The sequence below is a fragment of the Xyrauchen texanus genome, chromosome 11, assembly GCF_025860055.1.
Source record: "Xyrauchen texanus isolate HMW12.3.18 chromosome 11, RBS_HiC_50CHRs, whole genome shotgun sequence".
Classification (NCBI taxonomy): domain Eukaryota; kingdom Metazoa; phylum Chordata; class Actinopteri; order Cypriniformes; family Catostomidae; genus Xyrauchen; species Xyrauchen texanus.
The window spans coordinates 37,929,171-37,954,025 of NC_068286.1; the positions used below are offsets into that span (position 1 = coordinate 37,929,171).

The 24,855-nt window shown below is 36.5% G+C and overlaps 2 protein-coding genes across 3 annotated transcripts in view; both read left to right on the plus strand.

The window, feature by feature from the left end:
* The window catches only part of LOC127652234 (bifunctional UDP-N-acetylglucosamine 2-epimerase/N-acetylmannosamine kinase-like), a 40,744-nt gene extending 24,363 nt beyond the window's left edge, over positions 1–16,381 (plus strand). For both annotated transcript variants that reach the window (XM_052138379.1, XM_052138378.1), the window contains exons 3-12: positions 1,807–2,261; positions 3,048–3,200; positions 4,527–4,739; positions 5,935–6,022; positions 7,392–7,602; positions 10,848–10,977; positions 11,422–11,643; positions 13,203–13,385; positions 14,302–14,418; positions 14,516–16,381. In XM_052138379.1, the coding sequence (XP_051994339.1) occupies positions 1,807–2,261; positions 3,048–3,200; positions 4,527–4,739; positions 5,935–6,022; positions 7,392–7,602; positions 10,848–10,977; positions 11,422–11,643; positions 13,203–13,385; positions 14,302–14,418; positions 14,516–14,751 (2,008 nt within the window). In that variant the 3' untranslated portion in view covers positions 14,752–16,381. The remainder of the gene's footprint in view (positions 1–1,806; positions 2,262–3,047; positions 3,201–4,526; positions 4,740–5,934; positions 6,023–7,391; positions 7,603–10,847; positions 10,978–11,421; positions 11,644–13,202; positions 13,386–14,301; positions 14,419–14,515) is intronic.
* A 915-nt stretch (positions 16,382–17,296) lies between these two features.
* LOC127651655 (sialic acid synthase-like) lies at positions 17,297–24,268 on the plus strand. The gene is made up of 6 exons (XM_052137600.1): positions 17,297–17,547; positions 18,189–18,404; positions 20,464–20,563; positions 20,938–21,092; positions 22,624–22,890; positions 23,295–24,268. Exons 1-6 carry the CDS (start codon positions 17,416–17,418, stop codon positions 23,502–23,504), a joined length of 1,080 nt encoding a protein of 359 aa, XP_051993560.1. The 5' UTR covers positions 17,297–17,415; the 3' UTR covers positions 23,505–24,268.
* Positions 24,269–24,855: the final 587 nt, after the last annotated feature.

Sequence of the window (24,855 nt, forward strand, 5' to 3'; positions counted from 1 at the left end):
GCAACTATCGGCATAGATTTTTGCAGATTATCGATATTTCCAAAAAGTGACTATTGGCACCGATTAATCAGTGAAAATTATATTTCGGCCAACCTCTAGTTGATTTTCCCTGAAAAGTGGGAACTGTGGCTCTTTGACACTATCTGTATATTGCTGTGTTTGTTGGAGAATACCAAGTATCAAATCAAATCCCTTTATTGTCACTCAACCATATACACAAGTGCAACAGTGGGTGAAAGTCTTGGGTGCGTTTCCAAGCAATATAGCAGTATGATAATGCCAATAAACATCTGATTTACACACAACACAGTTTACACATCTTGTTACACAACACAATATACAATTTACACCTAATAATATACAGAATACACAAAATAAGACTGTATACAAAAAATAATAATAATAATTAAAAAATACAGTATACACATAATAAGAAGACTGAATACAATAAATTTAATCAGTGGAAATAAATATGAAGAGGCACACTATTGGGTTGAGCATGACCGATTACACCTACAGGGAGCAAAGAGACCCTTTGCTTTCAGTGTAATCTCTACCACTTCGAAGGCAAATGCAATGTCTGCTGGCACTTCTAATGCATTTATGGGATCAGAGTGAACAAATGTGACTATACATATGAGTTTTTAGTAGATTTCTGTTTAAAAGACTGTTAAAAGAGACTATTCGCAGTACATTTTTGCAAAATGCCTTTTGTATAGCCTAGACGTAAGTGCGATACACTAAATGGACAAAAGTATAAAGTCACCCGATTATTACTCATTAGTTTGGCTATTCCAGTATTTTTTTTTTTGTGAAGACGTATCTTAATGTAATGGCTCTCAGTGACACTCTAGAGCAGGGATTTTCAAAGTGTTAAACAGTAAGTCCCCCTCGCAAAATTTACAAGACCCCCCCACCATCCCCATTTTGTTTTCGTGGATTTAAATACTTACAAAAATGTCAAGTGTACTGTATATAGGCCTTTACAATAGCCAAGTAAATAATACATAAAATAGCCTTCAACAAATGTTAAAATAAATATATATCTTCCACTAAATACAGCAGAACATTCTGACCATTATGTGATTTATTAGGTATTGTCCTGAATTCTTATATTATAAAAATCATTAAAAATCATCATATTTCAGATGTTGGAGCAATTCACCAATAATGATCAATAACCTTAAATTCAGTCTGACTGATTCATTCAGCAATGCATCATACACCGGATGAGTGATAAATATTTGGCAATAAATATTTCTATTATTAATATGAAAGTATTTCGCATTTTTTTTATTTAAAAATTGTTTGCCCTTATGGCAATGGGATTATGTAATTTTTCACCTATATTTGTGATAAAATCACATCACACGAGCCTGTCTCTGTTAATCAAACACAAAGACACGTCGACCCTATATTGTATTGAATGTTGTGATTTTGTTCCACATTTTCAGATTTTCTGCACCCTAGATAAACTTGTGCAGCTGTTTTCCACTGTGGTGACAGCAGATGTGAGTTGCAACAGATGTTCTTATTTGACAGTTTATGTCATTTAATTTGCTCACGTCTCATCAGCGATCATCAGAATATCATTCTTAATCAATACGAATTTAACCGTGTATTATAATGCAATTCTTGTAATCGTTAACAGCCAAATTATATTTAATTCCTCAAACTCCAGTTTGATTCTTCCGCAATATAACACATCTACAGACGCAGAATATTTGGATAAATGAACAAAGGCAGAGATATGGCTTTATAATAGATTAGATGGATTTAATAATGATTTTGTTTTCTCATCCTTAGAAACACCTTCCATATGATTGAACAGGATGAGTTCGATATTGGCTCCAAGTTGCACACTATAGTTCGTGGTGAGGATGAAGCCGCCATGGTGGAGTCAGTCGGTCTTGCTCTCGTAAAGCTTCCAGATGTCCTCCAGCGTCTGGCCCCTGACATTCTGCTCATTCATGGTGACCGTTTTGATGCACTGGCTTTGGCGACGGCAGCGGCACTAATGAACATTCGCATTTTGCACCTGGAAGGTGGAGAAGTGAGTGGAACCATTGATGACTCCATTCGTCACGCCATCTCTAAACTTGCACACTACCATGCGGTTTGCACGCGCTCGGCCGAGAGAAACCTCATTTCCATGTGCGAAGACCATTCTCGAATCTTATTAGCTGGCTGCCCATCATACGACAAGCTGCTAACCGCCCACCAGCGAGATGATTACGCAGATGTCCTCCAGTCCTGGCTTGGTAAGTTGATGATAGGATGGGGATTCCTAGAGCAGAATACTCAATCCTTCAATCAAATCTTTTTGATGATTATTATTTATGGTATGCTAAATTACAACCTAAGGTCTATCGACAGCATCTGTTACATACTGTTGATTTCCATAGCAAATACATCAGTTTGTAAAAACAAAGTTGTGTTTACTGAAAGGCACTATCATTGGAAGTCCATAAGGCAAGACGCTGCTTGATGATACATGTTAAAATACACACTTTCAACAGTATTTGCACAAGATGTAGCCATATTAAGCTGTGAAACCTTTAGCATAATACGTGCAAGAATACCAGAAAGAAATGTGATATAACTATCATCAAATAACTATTTGCATGCTGCAAACTCCACCCACAGGGATTACATTGATAATGGATAACCAGAAGTTCATCAGCCGAAAAGAGAATTCAGACAATTTTATAAGTCAAATAACAGCGAAAGTTAGCTGCACATTTATGCTCTTAAACACACCGTAATGCCTTGCCCCATATGTAAGTGCATGGCTGTGAACAGGAGGAACGAGCCAAAAGATTTTCTTCGGTAATCGACAGTATGTCACAAAGCTTGTGATAGTGCTGCATGTGAATTTATTTTGAACCTGATGAGATCTCATAAAACAGTACTAATTAATGCATCCAATATCAACATTTGAAACATAACAAAGCAAAAAGCATTTAAAAAGTTTGGTACATTGATTACATTTCTAATGGTATTTGTGTGTGTGTGTGTGTGTGTATATGTGGTTCTTTCTTAAACAGGAGATCACGTAAAGGAGCAGGATTATATCGTAGCCCTGCAGCATCCTGTAACCACAGACATCCAGAATTCCATTAAGATCTATGAGTTAATGCTGGACGCTCTCATCTCCTTCAACAAGAGAACTCTCATACTCTACCCCAATATAGATGCAGGTAAGTTGCTTTTTGTTTCTTCCTATCAAAATTCTCTCAAACCCTTCTCTAAGGCCTTGTTCAGGCTGCCACTAAAAATTTGATTTTTTGCATATCCAGATTGTATCCAGATGAGTGTTTGATAGTCTGGACAGCAAAAAACATATGAAATTGGATTTTTACGAATCTGATACAAACCACATAGGGAGATGGTTTCAAATTTCAAATCAGTCCGGAAGCTCTGGCTGCTCAATTCGGATTTCAAATGGTCTTTTGCATCACTCTTAACGCGACACACAACGATGATGTCAAAAATCTGTGACTGCAGCACGGAAATCACAATATTTACCAGTGTCCTCCATTGCTGAGTTGTTCATGTGCGACAGAGGGCTTCTGGATCTCTTTTGAAAGCATCGTCACGTGGGTACGCTTATGTCGTTACCAAAGCAACCCATGCATATAGGTTGGTTATGTCTGAACATGCAAATCTGATTTGATCACTTGCAATTAATAGTGCAATTAACAGTCTACCTGAAAAGTCAGAAAAAAATCTGATTTGCCTCTAGTCTGAACATAGCCTAAGACTTCTCAGAACATCTTCAGGTAGCCTGCCATGAACATGTAAATACAAAGTGACATAGTAAGTTATGTATGCATACATGACTGTCTACTTCATTAGTTATTGTGGCTTTATTAGTTCGTATCCTGCTGTGCAAGTTTACTTGTGAGGACACTACAGACAGACAGAAGTCAGGGTTTGTTTTGGTCATTAGGAAAGGCAGACAATACGGGGTACACCAGTCAAAACGGAGGTGCTTTCAAAATATAACAAAGTCTGTTTCTGTAGTATAAACATTACAAAGAGTCTTTACATTTCATGATTAGGGATAACAGTTACCGAGTTCAAGGCTAAGAGTCTATGGGGTGGTTGGCATTTATATAAAGGCTGTTCAATGATATCCTTAGCAAGCACCAAATGCCTTGAATAAATGGGACATTCAGTGGAATCAAGAATTTCCTTCCCTTTTTTTTTTTTTAAATAAGAGTTAGACAAACTCTAATATTACCAAATGCAAAGCCATTCCACAAATCATTTATTAAAACCAGAATTCAGAATGATTCATGGTTAAAGTTACAACCACAATCATAACTTATGTAATTTGCGTAAAGACAGCTATATTCTCAGAATCAAAATGAGGGCAGATTATGTGTTTTATAAACTACATTTTTGCAGTTTTTATTGCTGAAAACCTGGACTAATATTTTAGATGGGCTTTTGGGGAAAAAAACAGTAGAACATGGTCCTCTAATATTAACTCTATACTATACTGACTTTGTCTCATGTAGGCAGTAAAGAAATGGTTCGTGTGATGAGGAGAAAGGGAATCGAACAGCACACGAACTTCCGTGCAGTGAAGCATGTTCCATTCGATCAGTTCATCCAGTTGGTGGCTCATGCTGGCTGTATGATCGGGAACAGCAGTTGTGGAGTTCGGGAGGCCGGAGCATTCGGTACACCTGTCATTAACCTGGGTTCTCGCCAGACAGGCCGAGAGACCGGTGAGATAAGACCTGAATATTTTATTTGGCCAAGTGTGGAACTGAAAATTCTATCATCATTTACTCACCATTATGGTTTTCCAAACCTATATGATTTTTCTTGTGTGGAACACAAAAGATGTAGAATGTCTGAGCTGCTCTTTTCCATACAGTGAAAGAATCATATGTCCTTACATTTTAAAACATTCATATGCATTGTGTGGGGATCAGTCGTCAGACGTGTGAGAACAAATTATTTTTGACATCATTGATATCAAACATGGTACCTCAACATTTGTCACACCAGGTTTGATGTAAATAATGTCAAACATCTCTTGTGACCAATCGCAACTGCATTTGAATGTTTGAGTTTTTTGTGTGAATGTTCACAAATGGGAATTAGATTTGAGAGCCATGACAGAGGGGAAGAATTTGAGCAAATATTAACGTAATTTTTTGGCCGGTTCATCGCACAAAGCTGAATATAGCAAATATAGTTGAAGATTCTACTTTTATGGTGTGTTAAGTATGGGATAATTTACAGTCACCCATTTGTTTTCGCTTTATAAACCCATACGGATTTATCAGGGCCCCGACATGAAGCGTTTTATTTTTGCGATGACAACCGTCCGACTGTACAGTATCCTGTACTACTTTCCAAATAAACAAATGAATGAACATGAAACATTGATTTGCATTGAAATTATGCAAGAAGAAATAAGTCACTGAACAGCTAAATTCCACTTCCGGTTTGCGGAGTTCAGATGGTGTTTATTTTGTAATTAATGACCTTCTGACTGCCAAATATGCATCTAATCACAAGACTACTTTCCAAATAAATAAATAAATATGCATGAAATATTGATTTTAGTTTAAATTATTTTATTAGCTTTCTTGTAGAGTTCACACAGTGATCTGAGAAGCAGGAATGATGGCTCATAATGCACGGATTAGCAGTCTGGTACGTGGATGTGCGGTTGTTACAGAGAAATATCAGACTGCTAGATGGCGCCATTGGCCAATCAGAATAAAGTATTCCAATGAGCCGTGTTATAATAAAATGATATATCACATCCACTTTTTGTTGTATGGAATGGAGCAGCATAAGCATTCTCAGAAAGAGTATTTAGGATGCAGCGCAGTCTTTATCCTTGAAATCAGCTTGATGTGTGTCTTGATGAATCCGTTTTAACAATGCTTGTTGTTGTTACAACAGGGGAAAATGTTCTACATGTGCGAGATGCAGACACACATAATAAAATCTACCATGCCCTGAAACTGCAGTTTGGAAAACGCTACCCCTGGTAATGACTTTTTTTTTTTTCTTTCTCACTAATCAGAATAAATTATTCCAGAGAGCCATGTAATTAAAGGTGCACTCAATATGTTTTTGCTCATTAATAAAGTTTTTACACATAAAGACATGAATTTCACACTTTAGAAATATTATGAAAATGATGTACACTCTGACTCCAGCCAGCAACCAAATTGGCCGTTTGCTAGGGAGTGTAGAGTCACATGGGGTAACCTCCTCGTGGTCGCTATAATGTGGTTCTTGCTCTCGGTGGGGCACGTGGTGAGTTGTGCTTGGATGCCACGGAGAATAGTGTGAAGTCTCCACGCGCGCTATGACTGCGAGGTAACGCGCCACAAGCAACTTGATAAGATGCGCGGATTGACTGTCTTGGACGTAGAGGCAAATGAGATTCATCCCATGCCACCCCGATGGAGGCAAGTCACTATGCCACCATGAGGACCTAGAGCACATTAGGAATTGGGCATTTAAAAAAAAATAAAAAATGATTATGTACACTCACATTAGATGAAGACTCCAGTCATCACAGTAACCCAATAAAAGCTGTTTAATTTTACATGAAGCAGGTCACCCCCTCATGGGTACTGCCATGTTACCAGCACATTACAGCTTGTTACTACCAGTAATAATGACAAAAATAATAACATGTTTGCTTTATGTAGTGCTTTCAGCCAATGCTCAAGCATAAACGTACATGTAAACAAAACCAGCAAACCAAAAAATAATACTACAAACACAGTATACTTACTACAAACATCAACAGAGCCCAAGTCAGCAATATAGTTCTGAGTAATGGTATTGAACAGCAGAAGTGTTATGCACCAGACTGTCCGGACAGAATAAGTGCATGTGGAAAGATAACATTTTCAAACAAGTGGTCCCTGCAGGAGTGATTAAACAAACTGCTACCATGTGCAGATGTCATGGCGCAGATCACGGAAAAACTGTATGGTGCAAGTACAAGTTGATGTTAAGCCAACAGGAAGCTTGCGAGTCATGGCTGCCTGGTCGCAGTCCAGCAAGTGACAACTTGTGAAGATTTATTTAGATTAAATCCAAGAATGTCCATTTATATGGATATGTTTATTATGAGACGGAGAAAAACACAGATTAAAAGTAACACAATAGAAGATAAACAAACTTCTTCGGTGTAAAGTGGCAGCGCTTTGTAAACAATTTCCAGTATCCACGACGACAGATGTCGGTATAGAGTCCAGAACCACAAGTACTACTGGAACCGATGGGATGAGCAAGAGCCAGCTAAAAACTGTGCACATTTTAAAACCAATGACAAATTTTCCTGTTTAGAGTTTCAGTCACCCTGAATGTCAACTGAACGTTCTGACTCTATCCACTAGCTCGAAGATCTACGGAGATGGAAATGCGGTCCAACGCATCTTAAAGTTCCTGCAATCGATTGACCTATCTGAGCCACTTCAGAAGAAGTTCTGTTTCCCGCCAGTGAAGGAGTGCATATCTCAAGATATTGACCACATTCTGGAGACCCAGAGTGCTCTTGCTGTAGACTTGGGGGGGACCAACCTGCGTGTGGCCATCATCAGTATGAAGGTATACATAGGCAGACCTCTATAATTATTCATAAAAAAAATCATATAATCTTCAGGATGTGCCATCAAAGAAGTGTTTGTAGAGCATCCTGAGCCACAAGATATAGAACAGGCTGAACATTATAGCTGTGTTTTGTTATGACAAGACGTGTTTGCTTTTGACATGTGCATGCATGTTTTATGCTGCAGAAAATGGAAGTACATACACACATCAATATTTTATTTCTATGAAACATTAAGATCTGTTTATACAACAAACAGCAGTAAGTTTGATCAAATGGTTGCGTAATGGAAGAACAGTGGGTTGTGGATGCGGTTTCAAGTTGACTTAAAAAAAAAACCTGTCCATCAATTACAGATATTCAATTTCGGAGTTTTTGTATAATGAAACAGTCCAAAGCATGACTGACTTGTCAAGTGACACATTAACACAGCTTAGGCCTAAACAATTAAAAAATCAGTTTGCAAAACACACTTTTTGGTGTGTAGTTAGCCTAGAAAACAAAATACCCCATCTATATTTGAATAAGAGGTCGACCGAAAGTGGATATCTAAGGTGGTGTAAAAGACAGATAAAGAATTATAATAGATTTATAGAATGTTAAAAAAATTTAGTCAGTGCTTCCTATGATGGACACCGACATTAGCACTGCTGTGATTCGGCCGCAGGCCGAGTGCCATAGGTAATTACAGCAGTGCTGATGTAGGGCCATAACGCACGATTGCGAGTGTGATATTGCTTATAAGTTCAATGAACAAGTACATTTTAGAGAGATAGAGAGATGGAGTGTGTGCGCGATCACCAGTTGCCACACCCAATCAGTGATGCTTACAGCTTTCTGAAGGTCAGCTTTCTCAATGGAATATAGACTGGCCAAGTGGGGTATTCCTCTCTATTTCGGGGTAACCGGTGTGCAAATGTCCTTTACTATAGAAACAGCAATGTCGTCCACCATTTTAAACAGTATGTATCCAATGTGGAAACTCACAGAGCACTGTTCTATGTAAACAATGACTAATGGATTCACTTTGTCACCAACTGGCTCCTATTACACACAAAAACTCTTTTGCCACCACCTGCTGGCTAACATATGTCATTTCAAAAATAAAGACAGTAACTCCTAACACATATACACTATGCTTACACTTTAGTTTAGAACAGCACGAACACAAGCGGAGTGATACACATAGTGAAGCGTCTGATTGCTGATGCTGTCACACCATCAGTGCTCATGGAACGTCTCTCGTCCAATCAGATTTGAGGACCGGAACTAACTGTGGTGTGTGTATGTGTATATATATATATATATATATGTGTGTGTGTATGTATATATATATATATATATATATATATATATATATATATATATATATATATATATATACACAAAACACCTGACGACCCTGGGTTCATCACTGATGATGTGTCCAAACCGCATCATCTACATACAGATGGTGTTTCTCTAAACTTTTAAGGCCTACCTTCAAACTCCGTGCCTCTTTGCTTGACATCATGGGAAAATCAAAATAAATCAGCCAAGACCTCAGAAAAATTTGTTGACCTCCACATGTGTGGTCATCCTTTGGAGCAATTTCCAAATGGCTGAAGGTACCACGTTCATCTATATAAACAATAGTACGCAAGTATAAACACCATGGGACAGCCATGTCACAGCCATCATACTGCTCAGGAAGGAGATGCATTCTGTCTCCTAGAGATGAGCGTAGTTTGGTGTGAAAAGTGCAAATCAATTCCAGAACCGCAACAAAGGACCTTGTGAAGATGCTGGAGGAAACAGGTAGACAAGTATCAATATCCACAGTAAAACAAGTCCTATATGAACATAACATGAAAGGCTGCTCAGCAAGGAAGCCAGAGCTGCAAAACTGCCATTAAAAAAAGCCAGACTACAGTTTGCAAGTGCACATGGGGACAAAGATCTTAATTTTTGGAGAAATTTCCTCTGGTCTGATGAAACAGAAATGGAACTGTTTCGCCATAATGTCCATCATTATGTTTAGAGGAAAAAGGTTGAGGCTTGCAAGCCGAAGAACACCATCCCAACTGTGAAGCATGGGGGTGGCAGCATCATGTTGTGGGGGTGCTTTATTGCAGGAGGGACTGGTGCACTTCACAAAATAGATGGCATCATGAGGAACGAAAATTATGTGGATATATTGAAGCAACATCTCAAGCATACTTGCATACCTCCAAAGGCAAAATGGCTTAAGGACAACAAAGTCAAGGTATTGGAGTTGCCCTGACCTCAATCCAATTTTTTGGGCAGAACTGAATAAGTGTGTGCAAGCAAGGATACCTACAAACTTGACTCAGTTACACCAGTTCTATCTGGAGGAATGGACAAAAATTCCAGCAACTTATTGTGAGAAGCTTGTGGAAGGCTACCCAAAAAGTTTGACCCAAGTTAAACAATTTAAACGCAATGCTACCAAATACTAACAAAGTGTACGTAAACTTCTGACCCACTGGGAATGTGATGAAATAAAGAAAAGCTGAAATAAATAACTCTCTGTACTATTATTCTGACATTTCACATTCTTAAAATATAGTAGTGATCCTAATTGACCTAAGACAGAATATGTTTTACAATTAAATGTCAGGAATTTTGAAAAACTGAGTTTAAATATATTTGGCTAAGGTGCATGTAAACTTCTGATTTCAACTGTATGTATATATATATATAACTAAAAAAACTCAAATAGAATAACTAAAAAACAAAACTATAAGCATAGATTTTTACTGTTTACCGATAGTTCCAAAAATCAACTATCGGCAACGATTAATCGGTAAAACCGATTCAGTCTACCTCTAAATTTAATGTCTTTTTGAATGCAGTAATTTGACTTGGTACTTTATTGGTTTAGGTGTATAACATTCACTTGGATCAAACCTCCAGTCAGAGTGATGGAGATGTACCACCTCTTGCTAAATGATCAAATAATTAATCGAAGAGCAGCAATATAATAATCTGTGGTAGAAATGAGAAATTGTTTTATTATAATTCCATTCAGTATGCATGTATACAATTCCATTAAAACAAATGATGAAAATTTAGAAAGTATTTCCTAATTATTTGTAAAAATTTTATTGCATGATTTTTAGCATGAATATTGAGTGTTTAATAAGTGCCTGTCGGAATTTGTCTTGTTTTCCTGATTGTTATCTTAATACCTGAGATTGGGTGTTTATTTATTAAATAAAGTGTGTGTATGCTTGTATTTCAGGGTAAAATGGTTAAGAAGTATATTCAACTGAATCCTAAGACCTTTGAAGAGAGGATAGAGCTGATACTGACTATGTGCAAACAGGCCATAGCTGATGCTGTTCACCTCAACTGTAGAATACTGGGTGTCGGTACGTCTGCGCTCCGTTCCATTCATTCTGTGCATTACGGTTTCCACTTTCATTGAAATACTGTTAGGGAATGATTTTCAAGCCTGAAAACAAGTAAAATCTTCAGTCACTTTCTAAAGAGACTATATTTTTTTCTAGTTTTGCTCTGCTGTACAATATTTTATTATGTATGAACATTATTCAGAGAGATTGATCTTCTTTAAAGCTTTTATAAAGTAAAGCTTGCCTCCAAAATAGTGTGAACCATCAGTCTGTCAATTTAGGGTTTTATTGGGGACTTTTGTACTCTATTAAGTATAACTGTTTAAATCTGTTCTGTAAAGTAATCATAAATGACTGGAAAGATAATGGAAATGTCATGGAAAATCATTGGTGAAAAAGTGTTGGAACCCTGCCTATATCCTTTTATCTATCCATTCATTCCCAAATTTGATTGTCTTTCAGGTGTGAGCACAGGGGGCCGTGTAAATCCTCAAGAAGGGGTTGTTCTCCACTCCACAAAGCTTATAAACGAGTGGAGTTCAGTGGATATACGCACGCCCCTCTCCAGCGCCCTCCATCTACCTGTCTGGGTTGACAATGACGGAAACTGCGCCGCACTCGCTGAGAGAAAATTTGGCCATGGAATAGGCGTGGAGAACTTTGTCACTATTATCACTGGAACCGGTTTGTTTCCTTTCTAATGTCTCTTACTGCTGTTGTTATGAGGCAGTGATGGGTAGGCTCTCTCTTTTGACAGAAAAGTGATGTTCACAGACAACAATGCTGTTAAACTGGTGATACTAGTTAATCAGTTTGCCACACCATCCTTAACTTTTGTCAGGCAGCTCTCTACCCCCTTTTCATAGGAGGATAATTCTTAGGAAACAATAGACATTAAAAAAACAATGTGGTAAAAAAAAAAAAAATCTTTATTTTTTGATAAAACTGTTAAATCAAATGTCATGGCTGTTACAGGAGTGTTACAGGATTAAAAGGTCAGTGTACAAATGGTAAATAATGGCCTTAACAAGCAAATATTGCGCCACACCACATTTTTTACACTTATTATTGTTGTGTTAAAAGTGCAAGCAAAATGAAATACTGATAAAAGAGTGTAAAATAAACTTTCCTCTGTTTGATTCATAAGGTCAAAAAAATGATCAGACCCTTAAATATGATTTCAGAAAGATCAAACCATTATTTTTAAAGGGTGACTTTCACAGATAAAGTAAAAAAAGAAAAAAGCATTTTTTTTTTATTCAGTATAATGCATTAAAATGTAATTATTGGGGACAGTCAAATTTATGTTTCTATAAAAAACCAACACTGAAATTGATTTGTTCTTTTTCTTTTGAATTGCACATTAAAAATTAATGTTACAATATTCATAATTGTAATAATTACAACATGATGATTATTATTATGAATAATCACATTATTATTATCATCATTTTAGTACATTATTATTATCATCATCATAATTTCAGTTTGTTTATTGTTTTTATTGTTAATAATAGTGAAGATGTTAATAATAATAATTATTCTTTTTGTTTGACAGAATTGCTTTATTGAAGCATACATTATAATTGTTTGACATACTGTAAATAAAAAAATGTTAAGAGTAAAAAAAACGATATATATATATATATATATATATAGATGGAGATGCATGGATACACATATATATATATATCTTTTTATATATATTAGAGGATGTAGAACATTTTTCTATTGATTCATATATTAACAAATTAAAGCAAGAACATTTACAAACAGCATCAATACTTAAAACCCTTTATTACTACCCCCTCCCAATCCCCACCCACAAGAACACCCCAGTGGTCCCACATGATTATAGACATGCAAAACAAATATAAAAAAATAAAATAAGATAATTAAATAAAATATAATAATCACATAACATCCACATCTCTATTTCCACTGTTTCTCCCTGAGAACCCTCCAAAAATGCCAGATATTTGCTCCACTTTCCCATAAACAAATCCAAATGACCCAGTCTCCTAGATTCTCCTTCTTAAAAAGCTAGTTAGTTTGTTAGTTAGTTAGTTTCCTCTTGTGGATACAGATATAACGTTTAAAAATACAGGTTTTTCCAGCTGCTAATACAGCAGGAGATTCTAGATGCTTGATGTTTGATCGAATGTTTCTGATGAAGTGTAATAATAATACTTGTGTAAATGATGCCTAATGCTGATGCAGACATTTGACATTTGTGTGTGTAGGAATTGGAGGTGGCATAATCCAGCATAATGAACTGATCCATGGCAGCACATTTTGTGCAGCAGAACTGGGACACATCGTGGTCTCTCTGGAAGGACCAGAATGCATGTGTGGCAGCCACGGCTGCATAGAGGCCTATTCATCAGGACTTGCCCTGCAGAGAGAGGCCAAGAGACTGCATGATGGTGAGATACATTCAGACAGATGCACCAGAGGCATCAGCCACGCCCACCCTGTCACAAAACATTCCAGTTTTGCAATTTTTCCTTTCAGGTGACACTAAACAAGACTGGTTTGTAAAATGTCACAGTTGACATTACATTCAACTTATTTTTCCTCTTGTCTACATAATCTTTGTCATTTTCGCTATACCAAAGCTCACACCCACTCAAAAATGTTACTATTGTATTTCTGTCCTTGTCATATCTCGAATTACATTTTCTCCATAGTGGAGTACATTTCTAATAATAACTTATAAGCCTATATAGACACACCTTCTGTGAGCTCAGAGGTTGCTAATCAATTGTATATGCTTCTGTTGAAGCCATCAGTTTGTGTTGTGTTTATAAAAAACTAAACTTTTTAATAGAGGAATTTCTGGCTCGGAACTACACTACTCATGATCATGAAGAGAAGAGAAGAGATCCACCAATCAGAGAATTACAGCAAACAAAGTGCACCAAACATGCTCTGCAGTGACCGCCACTCCTGTTGTGATGTCATGTGAATGATCGAGTTGATCTCCCTACGTTGTCAAACTACTTGTAAATGTGCAAATGTCTAAATATTTTGCAATAAAATCAAAATATATTGTTTGTATACTAATCAACAATTTTAAAACAGTAGTATGAAGCATAGATCAGCAAAATAGTGTTGCCGGTCTATTAACAACTAATATTTCCAACAAGCACTGTTTCCAACGTGGGAACACTGTGTCTTTGGGTTTATTTCATTTAAATGTAATTTAGTGTTATGGTTCTAAGTAATAATGTATGTGTTATTAACATTATTTAATTACATGATATTGTCTGTGTTGCATGTTCTTGCAATGCATGTAAATGGAAATGTTGTAATTACATGTTTTTCCATGTTTGTTGACAGATGACTTGCTGGTGGTGGAGGGAATGACTCTGAATAACAAAGAACAGGTGAATGCTATACATCTTATAAACGCTGCTAGCCACGGCAACTCCAAAGCCGAGAGCATACTTAACACAGGTAAGAACTAACAGCACCATTTAAGCACCATATGATTATTTTCTAACAGGTAAGTGCTAGAGAAGAACTTTAATGGTCTCTCCCTTTTTCCTCCTAGCTGGCACTGCTCTAGGTTTGGGCATCATGAACATCCTGCACATGGTTAACCCATCTCTGGTTGTCCTGTCTGGTGTTTTGGCGGGTCATTATGAGAATCCAGTCCGTCGGGTCATCAGGCAGCATGCTCTCCTCTCTGCACAGGAGACCAAAGTCATGGTGTCTGAGCTTGAAGATCCTGCCCTGCTGGGTGCCGCCAGTATGGTTCTGGACTACACCACCCGCCGCACCTACTGAGAGAGCTCGAAAACCAAGAACCAATAACTTACAGACTTTGGGACAGAGGGCCAATTTGATGCCAATTAGTGGCTTCATTTAAGTGTGCTTTTATATGAGCGCACACATTGTTTTTTTTCTGCTGTCACAAGCAGTATCTAATCGAAGATGTTTAACTAAGATTAATCAAAATATATGAAGGAAGATTTGATTTAATGTTTGTATGTACAAGGGAAATAAGGGTTTTTGATTTGATAAATGGTGGATGCTATAAAGACTGAAAGAGATTTCTCGCCCTCTTACTTTCTCTCTTAGCGCCTTAATCTGATCTGTTGCCAAGTCTTATTTTTGAATACCATATTTTTAAATTGTTTACATAATCCAGTCCATATAAATGAGCAAATTAATGGGGGAAAAAATATGTTTCCAATGTTTTATATAATTTCATATTTAATTGTATAAATAATGCATCATTAAAACCAATGTGTGTAAATGTATTATTATTGCAAGTGAATTGCTTTAATTTATATCTGGACTGCTACATGCTTCTAGAGTCCCTCACTACATATCTAAACTTTATTTTTGATAACCAATTAAGGACTTTAGGATAACTGCATTCACAGTACTTGACATTATAGTGTATATAAACATGCATATGAGTTTATGTATATCATAAATACTTTCCTTTATTTTGTTTAAAGTTTACTTGTTCCTTAGAAAACAGTGGTTTCAGATTTATTAATAATAAGCCGTTTTTTGTTCTATGCTATGCATTATTGTTACAGTTTAGTTTTTTTACACCCTACAGTTTTCTTTTAGGTTTTTTTTACCTTTCTGTTCCCCCTTAAATGATTCTCCTTGAATATAATCATTTGGATACTGCACAGATTAGTCATCTTTAATAATTACACCTTTAATGACACCTGTTTGTGAATTGTAGCCTCTGAGGACAAAGCTTTGCTTGGTTGTAATGTATTGTATCCAGTGTTGAGCCATCTAGGGGAAGAAGTTGTCTTGACAACTGCGCTTGGACGCAGTTGTCAGGACAACCTGTCCTGTGTTGACATATGTTCTGAATCAGGAATCATTTCTACATTTATTGAATCAGGGAGTTGGCGCGGGTCATAAAATTATGACTTACTTTACTGACATGAACTTTGATATGCTACTTGCTAATCGTATGGAGTATTAGAGGAATGGACATTCTCATTTTAGACAGAATTTTATAGGACAAAACTCTGTAGTACAGAATGAGTAAATATTTTTGGTCTGTTTTCCCTGAAGACAAAGACTACATTTGTAATGTATGTATTTAATTTGATGGTATATGCATATTTTAGTGTATAATGCTATAAGTGAACTCAATGTTTAGGAGTGCACTTGTATATGTCCTCGAAGCTACCACACATGGACTGAAAGCCAAAAATCTCTCATTTTGATTTCATTGAGGCCGTAAGTGATAGTTGTGGCTCCAAACAGATTTGCAAATAATTCTCTTTTCCAAAAAGGTTTAGTAAAACACTCCCTGACTCTTAAATTGTCTCTCAAAAAGTGTGATATACTTTTATGCATTTTTTTCAGTAAAATTACTGTACAACTATGAACTCTGACATACACAAAGTGCCCATACCATACACAACACAGCAGAATATACAGAGGAACATCTTTGAAGGAGTTTTCAATACATGTTTATTACACAACACTGTTTTTTGTTTTTTGTGTGAGCCAGGATCTGAAATTTAGTGGGGCTTGAGGCAAAAAAAAAAAAAAAATAGAAAAGACCCTGAAATTCAAAATGTGGGTGCTTAAAATGCCCTAATAATAGGGTACATTTGTTTTGTAACATTTAGATTTTAAAGGAATATTTCAGGTTCAACACAAGTTAAAAATTGCATAATACTGATTACCACAAATTACCACGGCCCGCCATTTCATAAAAAAAAAATTAAAATCAAATTTGGGTTACAGTGAGGCACTTACAATGTAAGAGAATAGGGGCCAATCTGTAAACCTTAAAATACAAAATTATTCAAAAGTGTAGCCAGAAGACATCAACAATATGTGTTAACATGATTTTGGTATGATAAACACAAGCCCTAAAGACCTAAAATTGCTGTAAATATGATGATTTAAACTACTTCACAGCTCAAATAATATGTGCATTTAAACAGAATTAAATCTGTTTTAACAAGTTTGTTAAAGTGCTTTAACAAAATAATACGCTTCACATTTTTACCTTTAAACTCTCCAAAAATTGCCCCCATTCATTTCCATTGTAAGTGCCTCACTGAAACCTCGATTTTTGAGAAAAAGAGGGACGAATTTAAATACATTTTTGTGGTAATCAACATTTATGCCACAAATGCTGTCGATTGAGCTTAAAACAAGCTCAAAACAAATATTGCCCCATTAATGTAAAAGTTGATTTCTGACACTGGTGTGATCCATTGTGTTGAATGTTCCTCCTTTTAAAACCCAGTTTCATAACGGGCGACCATAAAACAATGAGGACTTTTATTTTGAAAGACATGGGTGTGTGCAGATTACTACACCCGGAAGTTGTACGAGCTCTATTAATTTCTGCATTTGACGCGTGTAACTAAATCAGTAAGCACTTGTGCAAGTCAGACTCAGCAGCTGTCATTTTCGTAGCACTTCTGTCAGTTTTTGTGATTTTGGTTAACAATGCCTCTTACATTTGAGCTGTGCCCCGGTCGCATGATCGGAGGAAACAACCCATGTTTCATTATTGCAGAAATCGGACAAAATCATCAAGGAGATATTGAAATAGCCAAGAAAATGATTAAGATGGCAAAGGTAAGACTAAGTTTGGACTCTTAATATTATTCCAACAATTTTTTTTCTTGGTGATCTGACAAAGTAAAATGTAAAATGTTCCTCAGCAGCAGTGCAGCGGATAAAAGGTGTTGAGTCCGCTTAATCTGATACTGGAAATAAAATACTTGGAAATCTTCATTCATAACTGCTGCATCTCAAATCACTTCCGTATGCACTTGGAAGTTTGCCATAGAGTAATGTTTGACATTGTATGCCAATGTCTACTTATAGTTGCGTTTAAACTGACATTCATGTTAATAATAAGCCTATTTTTACAGTTAGTTAATTAATAAACATGCTGAAAAATGTAAATATATATATATATATATATATATATATATATATATATATATATATATATATATATATATAAATCATTTGGTTCATTTTCTGAAAGAGAGCACTGTTCATAATTTATGTTTAATTACAAATATTGCATAGAAATGAAATGCAATATAATAACATTACCCGTTTTATAAACTGAATAGGTCAACGTTTAACCATTGTTTTTTTGAGTAGGCTATTTATATATGAAAGTCTGTTCTCTTAAGTTTTGTCATTTCACATTTTTCTGTGACGCTGTCATTATTAAGTATATATAACTAGCTATCTTCTTTTAGGACTGTGGGGCAGATTGTGCGAAGTTTCAAAAGAGTGAATTGGAGTACAAGTTCAACAAAAAAGCGCTGGAGCGGCCATACACCTCCAAGCACTCCTGGGGGAAAACATACGGAGAGCACAAGCGCCATCTAGAGTTCAGCCATGAGCAGTACAGAGAGCTGCAGAAGTACGCCAAAAAAGAGGGCATCTTCTTCACTGCGTCTGGAATGGACGAGGTGAGCGTCTAGAAAAACGCATGCGCAGAGAAGTCTAGACATTTAACCCTTTTCTGCATACATTGGGTCTTTAGTAAATGTTTTGGAGTTATGCCCTAAACTCTTCAGTATTTCTCAACATTTCACTTCTGAGTAGTGTTTTTTTGCACTAGGTGTAAATAGCACCTGCCACACAGTGGAGTTATTTTCACTCAGATAGTCTGGTGGTGGAAACACATACATTTAAGACAAACTGCACCCTCAAGCATTTCTGCAAAGGCATATCTTGTAATGACGGTGTGGATGTTTATGGTCTGAAGAGTCATTTCAATTATTATAAAAAACACAGCCATGTTATCCGGACCAAAAAGGAAAAGAGTCATCCAAGCAGTTATTAGTGTTAGGTCCAAAAGCCAGTGTCTGTAAGGGCCATGGGTACATCTGTACCTATTGCATGGGTAACAGATATGTACAACATATACTGCTGCCATCCATTTTCAGCAGACAACTTCAAACCACATACTGGCCGAATAAGCAGAGAGTGCGGGTGCTAGATTGGCCTGCCTGCAGTACAGACCTGTCTCCAATTGAGAATGTGTGGCACATTATGCTGTGCACAATACGGCTGATGACCTACATAATGGATGAATGGGGGAAAATTCCACTTTCTAAACTTAATAAAATTGTGTCTTTAGTGCGTAAATGCTTAATGAGTGTTATTAGAAGAAATGATGATGTTTCACTGAGGTAAACACTCGACTGTCCCACCTTTTTTTGAAGCGTGTTGCGATCATCTGATTTGAAATTACAAAAAAAATAAATAAATGTAATTCACAAGGAAGAATGTCATATAATGTTTCGTTGTAGTGCTTCCAATATAGAAATGGGTGAATATCATTTAAAAATCATTCCTATTTGTTTTATTAGTATTTTTCATACTTTCCCCTTATAGTTTTCATATACTGTAAATAGCCTCTACCTTTTTATAACTCCTTAGTTACAAGAAGTGTATAGGGTTATTAGGGACCCTTGATATGTAATAGTGTCGCTTTTTTGGCGCTTCCACAAATCATGTTTTTATGATTATTTCATATCTATATACGTTTTCTAGAACATAATATGCATTTCTTAAAGTAAATTCAGTATCCCATATGTCTGTACACATGCATACACCGAATATTGTGTAGGTCCCCCTCGTGCCGCCAAAACATAAAATACTTCTCACTACAATTGTACAGAGTGGTTATCTGAGTTACCATAGACTTAGTCAGTTCGAACCAGTCTGGCCATTGTCTGTTGACCTCTCTCATCAACAAGGCATTTCCATTCACAGAACTGCTGCTCACTGGATGTTTTTTGTTTTTGGCACCATTCTGAGTAAATTGTAGAGACTGTTGTGCATGAAAATCTCAGGATATCAGCAGTTACAGAAATACTCAAACCAGCCCATCTGGCACCAACAATCATCCATACTGTTATCTAATCAGCCAATCATGTGGCAGCAATGCAGTGAATAAAATCAAGCAGATACTGGTCAGGAGCTTCAGTTTATGTTCACATCAACCATCAGAATGGGGAAAAATGTGATCTCAGTGATTTGGACCATGGCATGATTGTTGGTGCCAGTTGGGCTGGTTTGAGTATTTCTGTAACTGCTGATCTTCTGGGATTTTCATGCACAACTGTCTCTAGAATTTACTCTGAATGGTGCCAAAAACAAAAAACTTCCAGTGAGTAGCAGTTCTGTGGATGGAAATGCCTTGTTGATGAGAGAGGTCAACAGAGAATGGCCAGACTGGTTCGAACTGACAAAGTCTACGGTAACTCAGATAACGGCTCTGTAAAATTGTGGTGAGAAGGATATCATCTCCGAATGCTATTCTGAGATGCAGGTCGGCATGCATATCATTTTGCAATAAATATATGTGCGAGGTCACTAAAGACCAGAGGTATGTAGTAATATCAATTCATATTGCTTTGTAGTGTCCCCAGCTCTTGCTTGGCTCCTATAATTTATTTTCTCAAATGATGGTGCCCATGTTAATTTGTTGTGTTCCTGTCCTTTTTTGTCTACTTTAAGATGGCTGTAGAATTCCTCCATGAGCTCAATGTGCCTTTCTTCAAAGTCGGATCTGGAGACACTAACAACTTCCCCTACCTCAAGAAAACTGCCCAAAAAGGTTTCTATAGTAAACATATAGCTTGATCATTGCAGCAAAATAGCTCAATGCGGCTTATGTATGTAAAGGTTTATATTGTAATGACCAGCTGACTGTATATTTATCCCACATATTACATGGCCAAATAAATGCACTTGAATTATTGATTTTATTGTTGAAATTATGTGATTCTAAAGAAAGAGATCACATTGTGATATGAGACATGAAACTAGCACAGCTACCGTTTGTAGGAACAGTCATTTATATGGTTTAACAAGCGTAATAATTGACCATGGTGAAAATTCCTGGGGTAAATGTACTAAACATTGTTTATTAAGCAAAATAATGTGCAGACGTTGCAGAAAACACTGATGTCTGGTGCTTGTACCTTACAGGGCGTCCCATGGTAGTGTCGAGTGGGATGCAGTCCATGGAGACGATGCGCCGTGTTTACAAGACTGTGAAGGAACACAACCAAAACTTCTGCATCCTGCAGTGCACCAGTGCATATCCACTAGAGCCGGAGGACGTCAATCTGCAAATTATCACAGTAAAGATACTCAAATATCTGCTTTATTTATTTCAAAAGGACCAACACACATTCATCAATATCATATTGTGTTTAGCATTACTCATGTTTTTTGCCATTCATAAAGACATATTTTTTTAAACTTAAATGCATTCTACTCAACAACATTTTAATGGAAAGTATCAGCTGTAGACCTTGAACTAGGGATAATTTAGAATCCTAAAATCACATGCAACACAAAAGAATAATGGTGTCTCTTTAAAGGGATAGTTCACCCCAAAAAGAAAGTTCTGTCATCATTTACTCACCCTCATGCCATTCCAGATATGTATGGCTTGCTTTCATCTGCAGAACACAAACAAAGATTTTTAGAAGAATATCTCAGCTCTGTAGATCCACACAATGCAAGTGAATGGTAACCAGAACTTTGAATCTCCAAAAAGCACATATAGGCAGCAAAAAAAATAATCAATATACAGTAACTCCATTAGTTAAAGGAATATTTCGGGGTCAGGTTTAGCTCAATCGACAGCATTTGTGGCATAATGTTGATTACCACAAAAATTTATTTGGATTCGTCCCTCCTTTTCTCAAAAATTGATGTTACAGTGAGGCACTTACAATGGAAGTGAATGGGGCCAATTTTGGAGGGTTTAAAAGGCAAAAATGTGAAGCGTATTATTTTATAAAAGCACTTACATTAATTGTATTTAAACACGTGTATTATTTGAGCTGTAAATTTGTTTAAATCATCATATTTGCAGTCATTTTAGGCCTTAAAAGCTTGTTTTTATCATACTAAAATCATGTTAACACACATTGTTTGTCTTGTGGCTATGCTTTTGAATAAGTTAGTATTTTAATGTTTACGGATTGGCCCACATTCACTTCCATTGTAAGTGCCTCACTGTAACCTCGATTTTTAAAGAAATGGAGGAAAAAGTTTAAATTAATTTTTGTGGTAATCAATATTCTGCCACAAAAGCTGTCGACTGAGCTTAACTTGTATAGAACCCAGAACATTTCTTTAAATCCATGTCTTCAGAAGTAATATTATAAGTGTGGGTGAGAAACATATCAATATCAGTCCTTTTTAAATCTACACATGAACTTTCTTTTGTTTTTGGGTGATTTGCATTCTTCGTGCGTATTGCCACTTAATGGTCGTGGCTGGTCAAAGGTGGAGATTTATAGTCAAAAAGGACTGAAAGATTGATCTATTTCTCAACCACACCTATCATATTGCTTCTGAAGAGATTAAACCACTGGAGTCGAATGGATTACTTTCATGCTGCCTTCATGTGCTTTTTGGAGCTTCAAAGTTCTTGTCACCATTCACTTTTATTGTATGGATTTTTCAAAAAAACTTTGTCTTCAGAAGAAGAAAAAGTAATATTCATCTGGGATGGCATGAGGGTGAGTAAATGATGAGAGAATTACAATTTTGGGGTGTATTATTCTTTATGGCATTAAAATGAGCTAAATTAATCCCACAAACCCATTAACTGTAATGTAATGTATAGATTAAACATGCTTGTCTCCAAAACAACAGGAATACCAAAAGGAGTTCCCAGACATTCCCATAGGTTACTCAGGCCATGAAAGTGGGATCAGCATTACAGTGGGGGCAGTTGCACTGGGAGCAAAGGTCGTGGAGCGCCATGTAACCTTGGATAAGACCTGGAAGGGCAGCGATCATTCAGCATCTCTGGAGCCTGCAGAGCTGACAGAGCTTGTGCGATCCATCCGCACGGTGGAGAGAGCTTTGGGCACTGGAGTGAAATGCATGTTGCCCTGTGAAGTGCCCTGCCATGATAAGGTCAGTACAAAAACTTGCAAACACATCAAGCAGATTTTGCGTAGGTACACTCAATCAATCAATCAATCAGTCAGTCAGTCTGTCTTTCTTTCTGTATAAATATATTTACCTTAGTACATATTTACTTTTTTTTTTTTTTTCTAGTTATGCTCAGCGTTGTATTCCTGCCACCATTGCATTCCTGTCTTCTTGCCAAAACATCCTCTTTCCTCTTATTTACTTTCTACTCCCTCTCTCCATTACCCTTTATCTAACCCTCTAATTCTTAACTGGACACTCTGCTTCCTTCTCTGTTGCTTTATGTGGTATGTTCAGTTTTTTGCCAACACAAAAACATTGTCTTAAGAAGGAATCTGCACAGTCAGACAATTACTATAATTTTTTTGTCTTCCTCTCCTTTCTAGCTGGGAAAATCTGTGGTTGCAAAGACGGCCATCCTGAAGGGTACTGAACTAACCCTTGACATGCTGACTGTGAAAGTAGCAGAACCAAAGGGCATAGCTCCAGAAGATATCTTCCAACTTGTGGGGAAAAAAGTGACCATAGATATTGAGGAGGATGAGAGTGTCACCGAGGATGCAGTCGACAACTATGGCAAGAAAGCCAAAGCTTGAGGAAAACTGATTGTCTCTTCAACATAAGATTCTTGGTCGGACTGGAATGAAATCAACACCCTAAATATGCATTATTTCAGAACTAGTTATAATAATAATAATAATAATAATAATAATAATAATAATAGCACTACATTTTGTCTACATGGAAGATATATACAGAAGAGGCAGTACAAGAAATACAATTATCATTTGCCAAATGCTTTTGAATAAAAAATGATTTTTTTTTTGCCATATGTGTATTCTGTCTCTGCTCTGCTGTTTGGTGCACATTTTGGTTATGTGACTGAATTAAAATTAATTAACATATTAGGGTTATAACCCATTCAGCCTTCAAACTTGAAAGAAAATTGTTTTATTAATATGCAAATGTCATAAGTGTACATGTTTAACATGCTTTTTAGGATATTTAACATAGTAATGTAATTATTCTTTTTTTTTATAACATGTGCCATAATTTGATTTGGACTAACATGTTACATTTTGTAATCGGGGACTAAAAACGGTTCAAGGAACGAAAACTGGAAATTATTTTTTTTAGCGGAACGTAACCGAAAACCGGAACAAAAAGGATTTTCAATTGTTCCGGAGTGAAAACTTAATTTTTAAATGCTGGTAACCGGTTATAACCAGTTAATTTTTTCATGAGGCCAAAGAGTTTAGCACATTAAATGTTTGGAACTGCACCACTTCATGTTGTCTGAAAAATAAACGTGATTTGATCCTGAAGGGAACTGCTGCATCACATTCCTTTGCCTATGCACTTTGTGGATGTCGTATTTTCTGAATGAAGACCTTTTTAACAACTATGTATAAATTCTACATATACATCCACGGCTAATCCAGATTCAAGGAAAACATTATTAGAGGTAAAAAGTACATTTCTCAGTTGTTTCTTCACTGAACGTTAGATATGATGCATTAATACAGACGTGATGTTGCCTGGTTTTGACTGAGAAGCAGATCTGTAAATACAATTATACTTAATGAACTGCTTGTTATGATTTCTATGCCGATAAATCCAACACACAGAAAAAAAGAAATGCTTATTTTCGCTTATTTTGGTGAGGCAATTGGCTTATGTTGGGCTTGTTTTTCCAGACCAGGTTGCTTTTCCTTTTGGTAGACCTGGCAACACTACAATTTCACCCACCCTTAAGTGCAGCGTACTGTTTTATTGAGTTCTAACCAGTAACCTTTTGGAAACGAGGTTACAGAACGAAACAAATTCTGTTTTTGCTCAGAACGAACTGAAATGAAAAACATTTAGTTTTTAGTCCCTGAAAGTAATCATTCAGTAAAATGGCTTGTGTAAAAGTCATGATATTTTCATATGGCACCATGACTACCA

Bases quoted from the DNA above. Each gene is read 5' to 3' on its own strand.
- LOC127651655 (XM_052137600.1), top strand. From the start codon at position 17,416: ATGCCTCTTACATTTGAGCTGTGCCCCGGTCGCATGATCGGAGGAAAC. The intron at 17,548-18,188 runs GTAAGACTAAGT...ATCTTCTTTTAG, and splicing joins AAATGATTAAGATGGCAAAG to GACTGTGGGGCAGATTGTGC. The intron at 20,564-20,937 runs GTTTCTATAGTA...TGTACCTTACAG, and splicing joins CAAGAAAACTGCCCAAAAAG to GGCGTCCCATGGTAGTGTCG.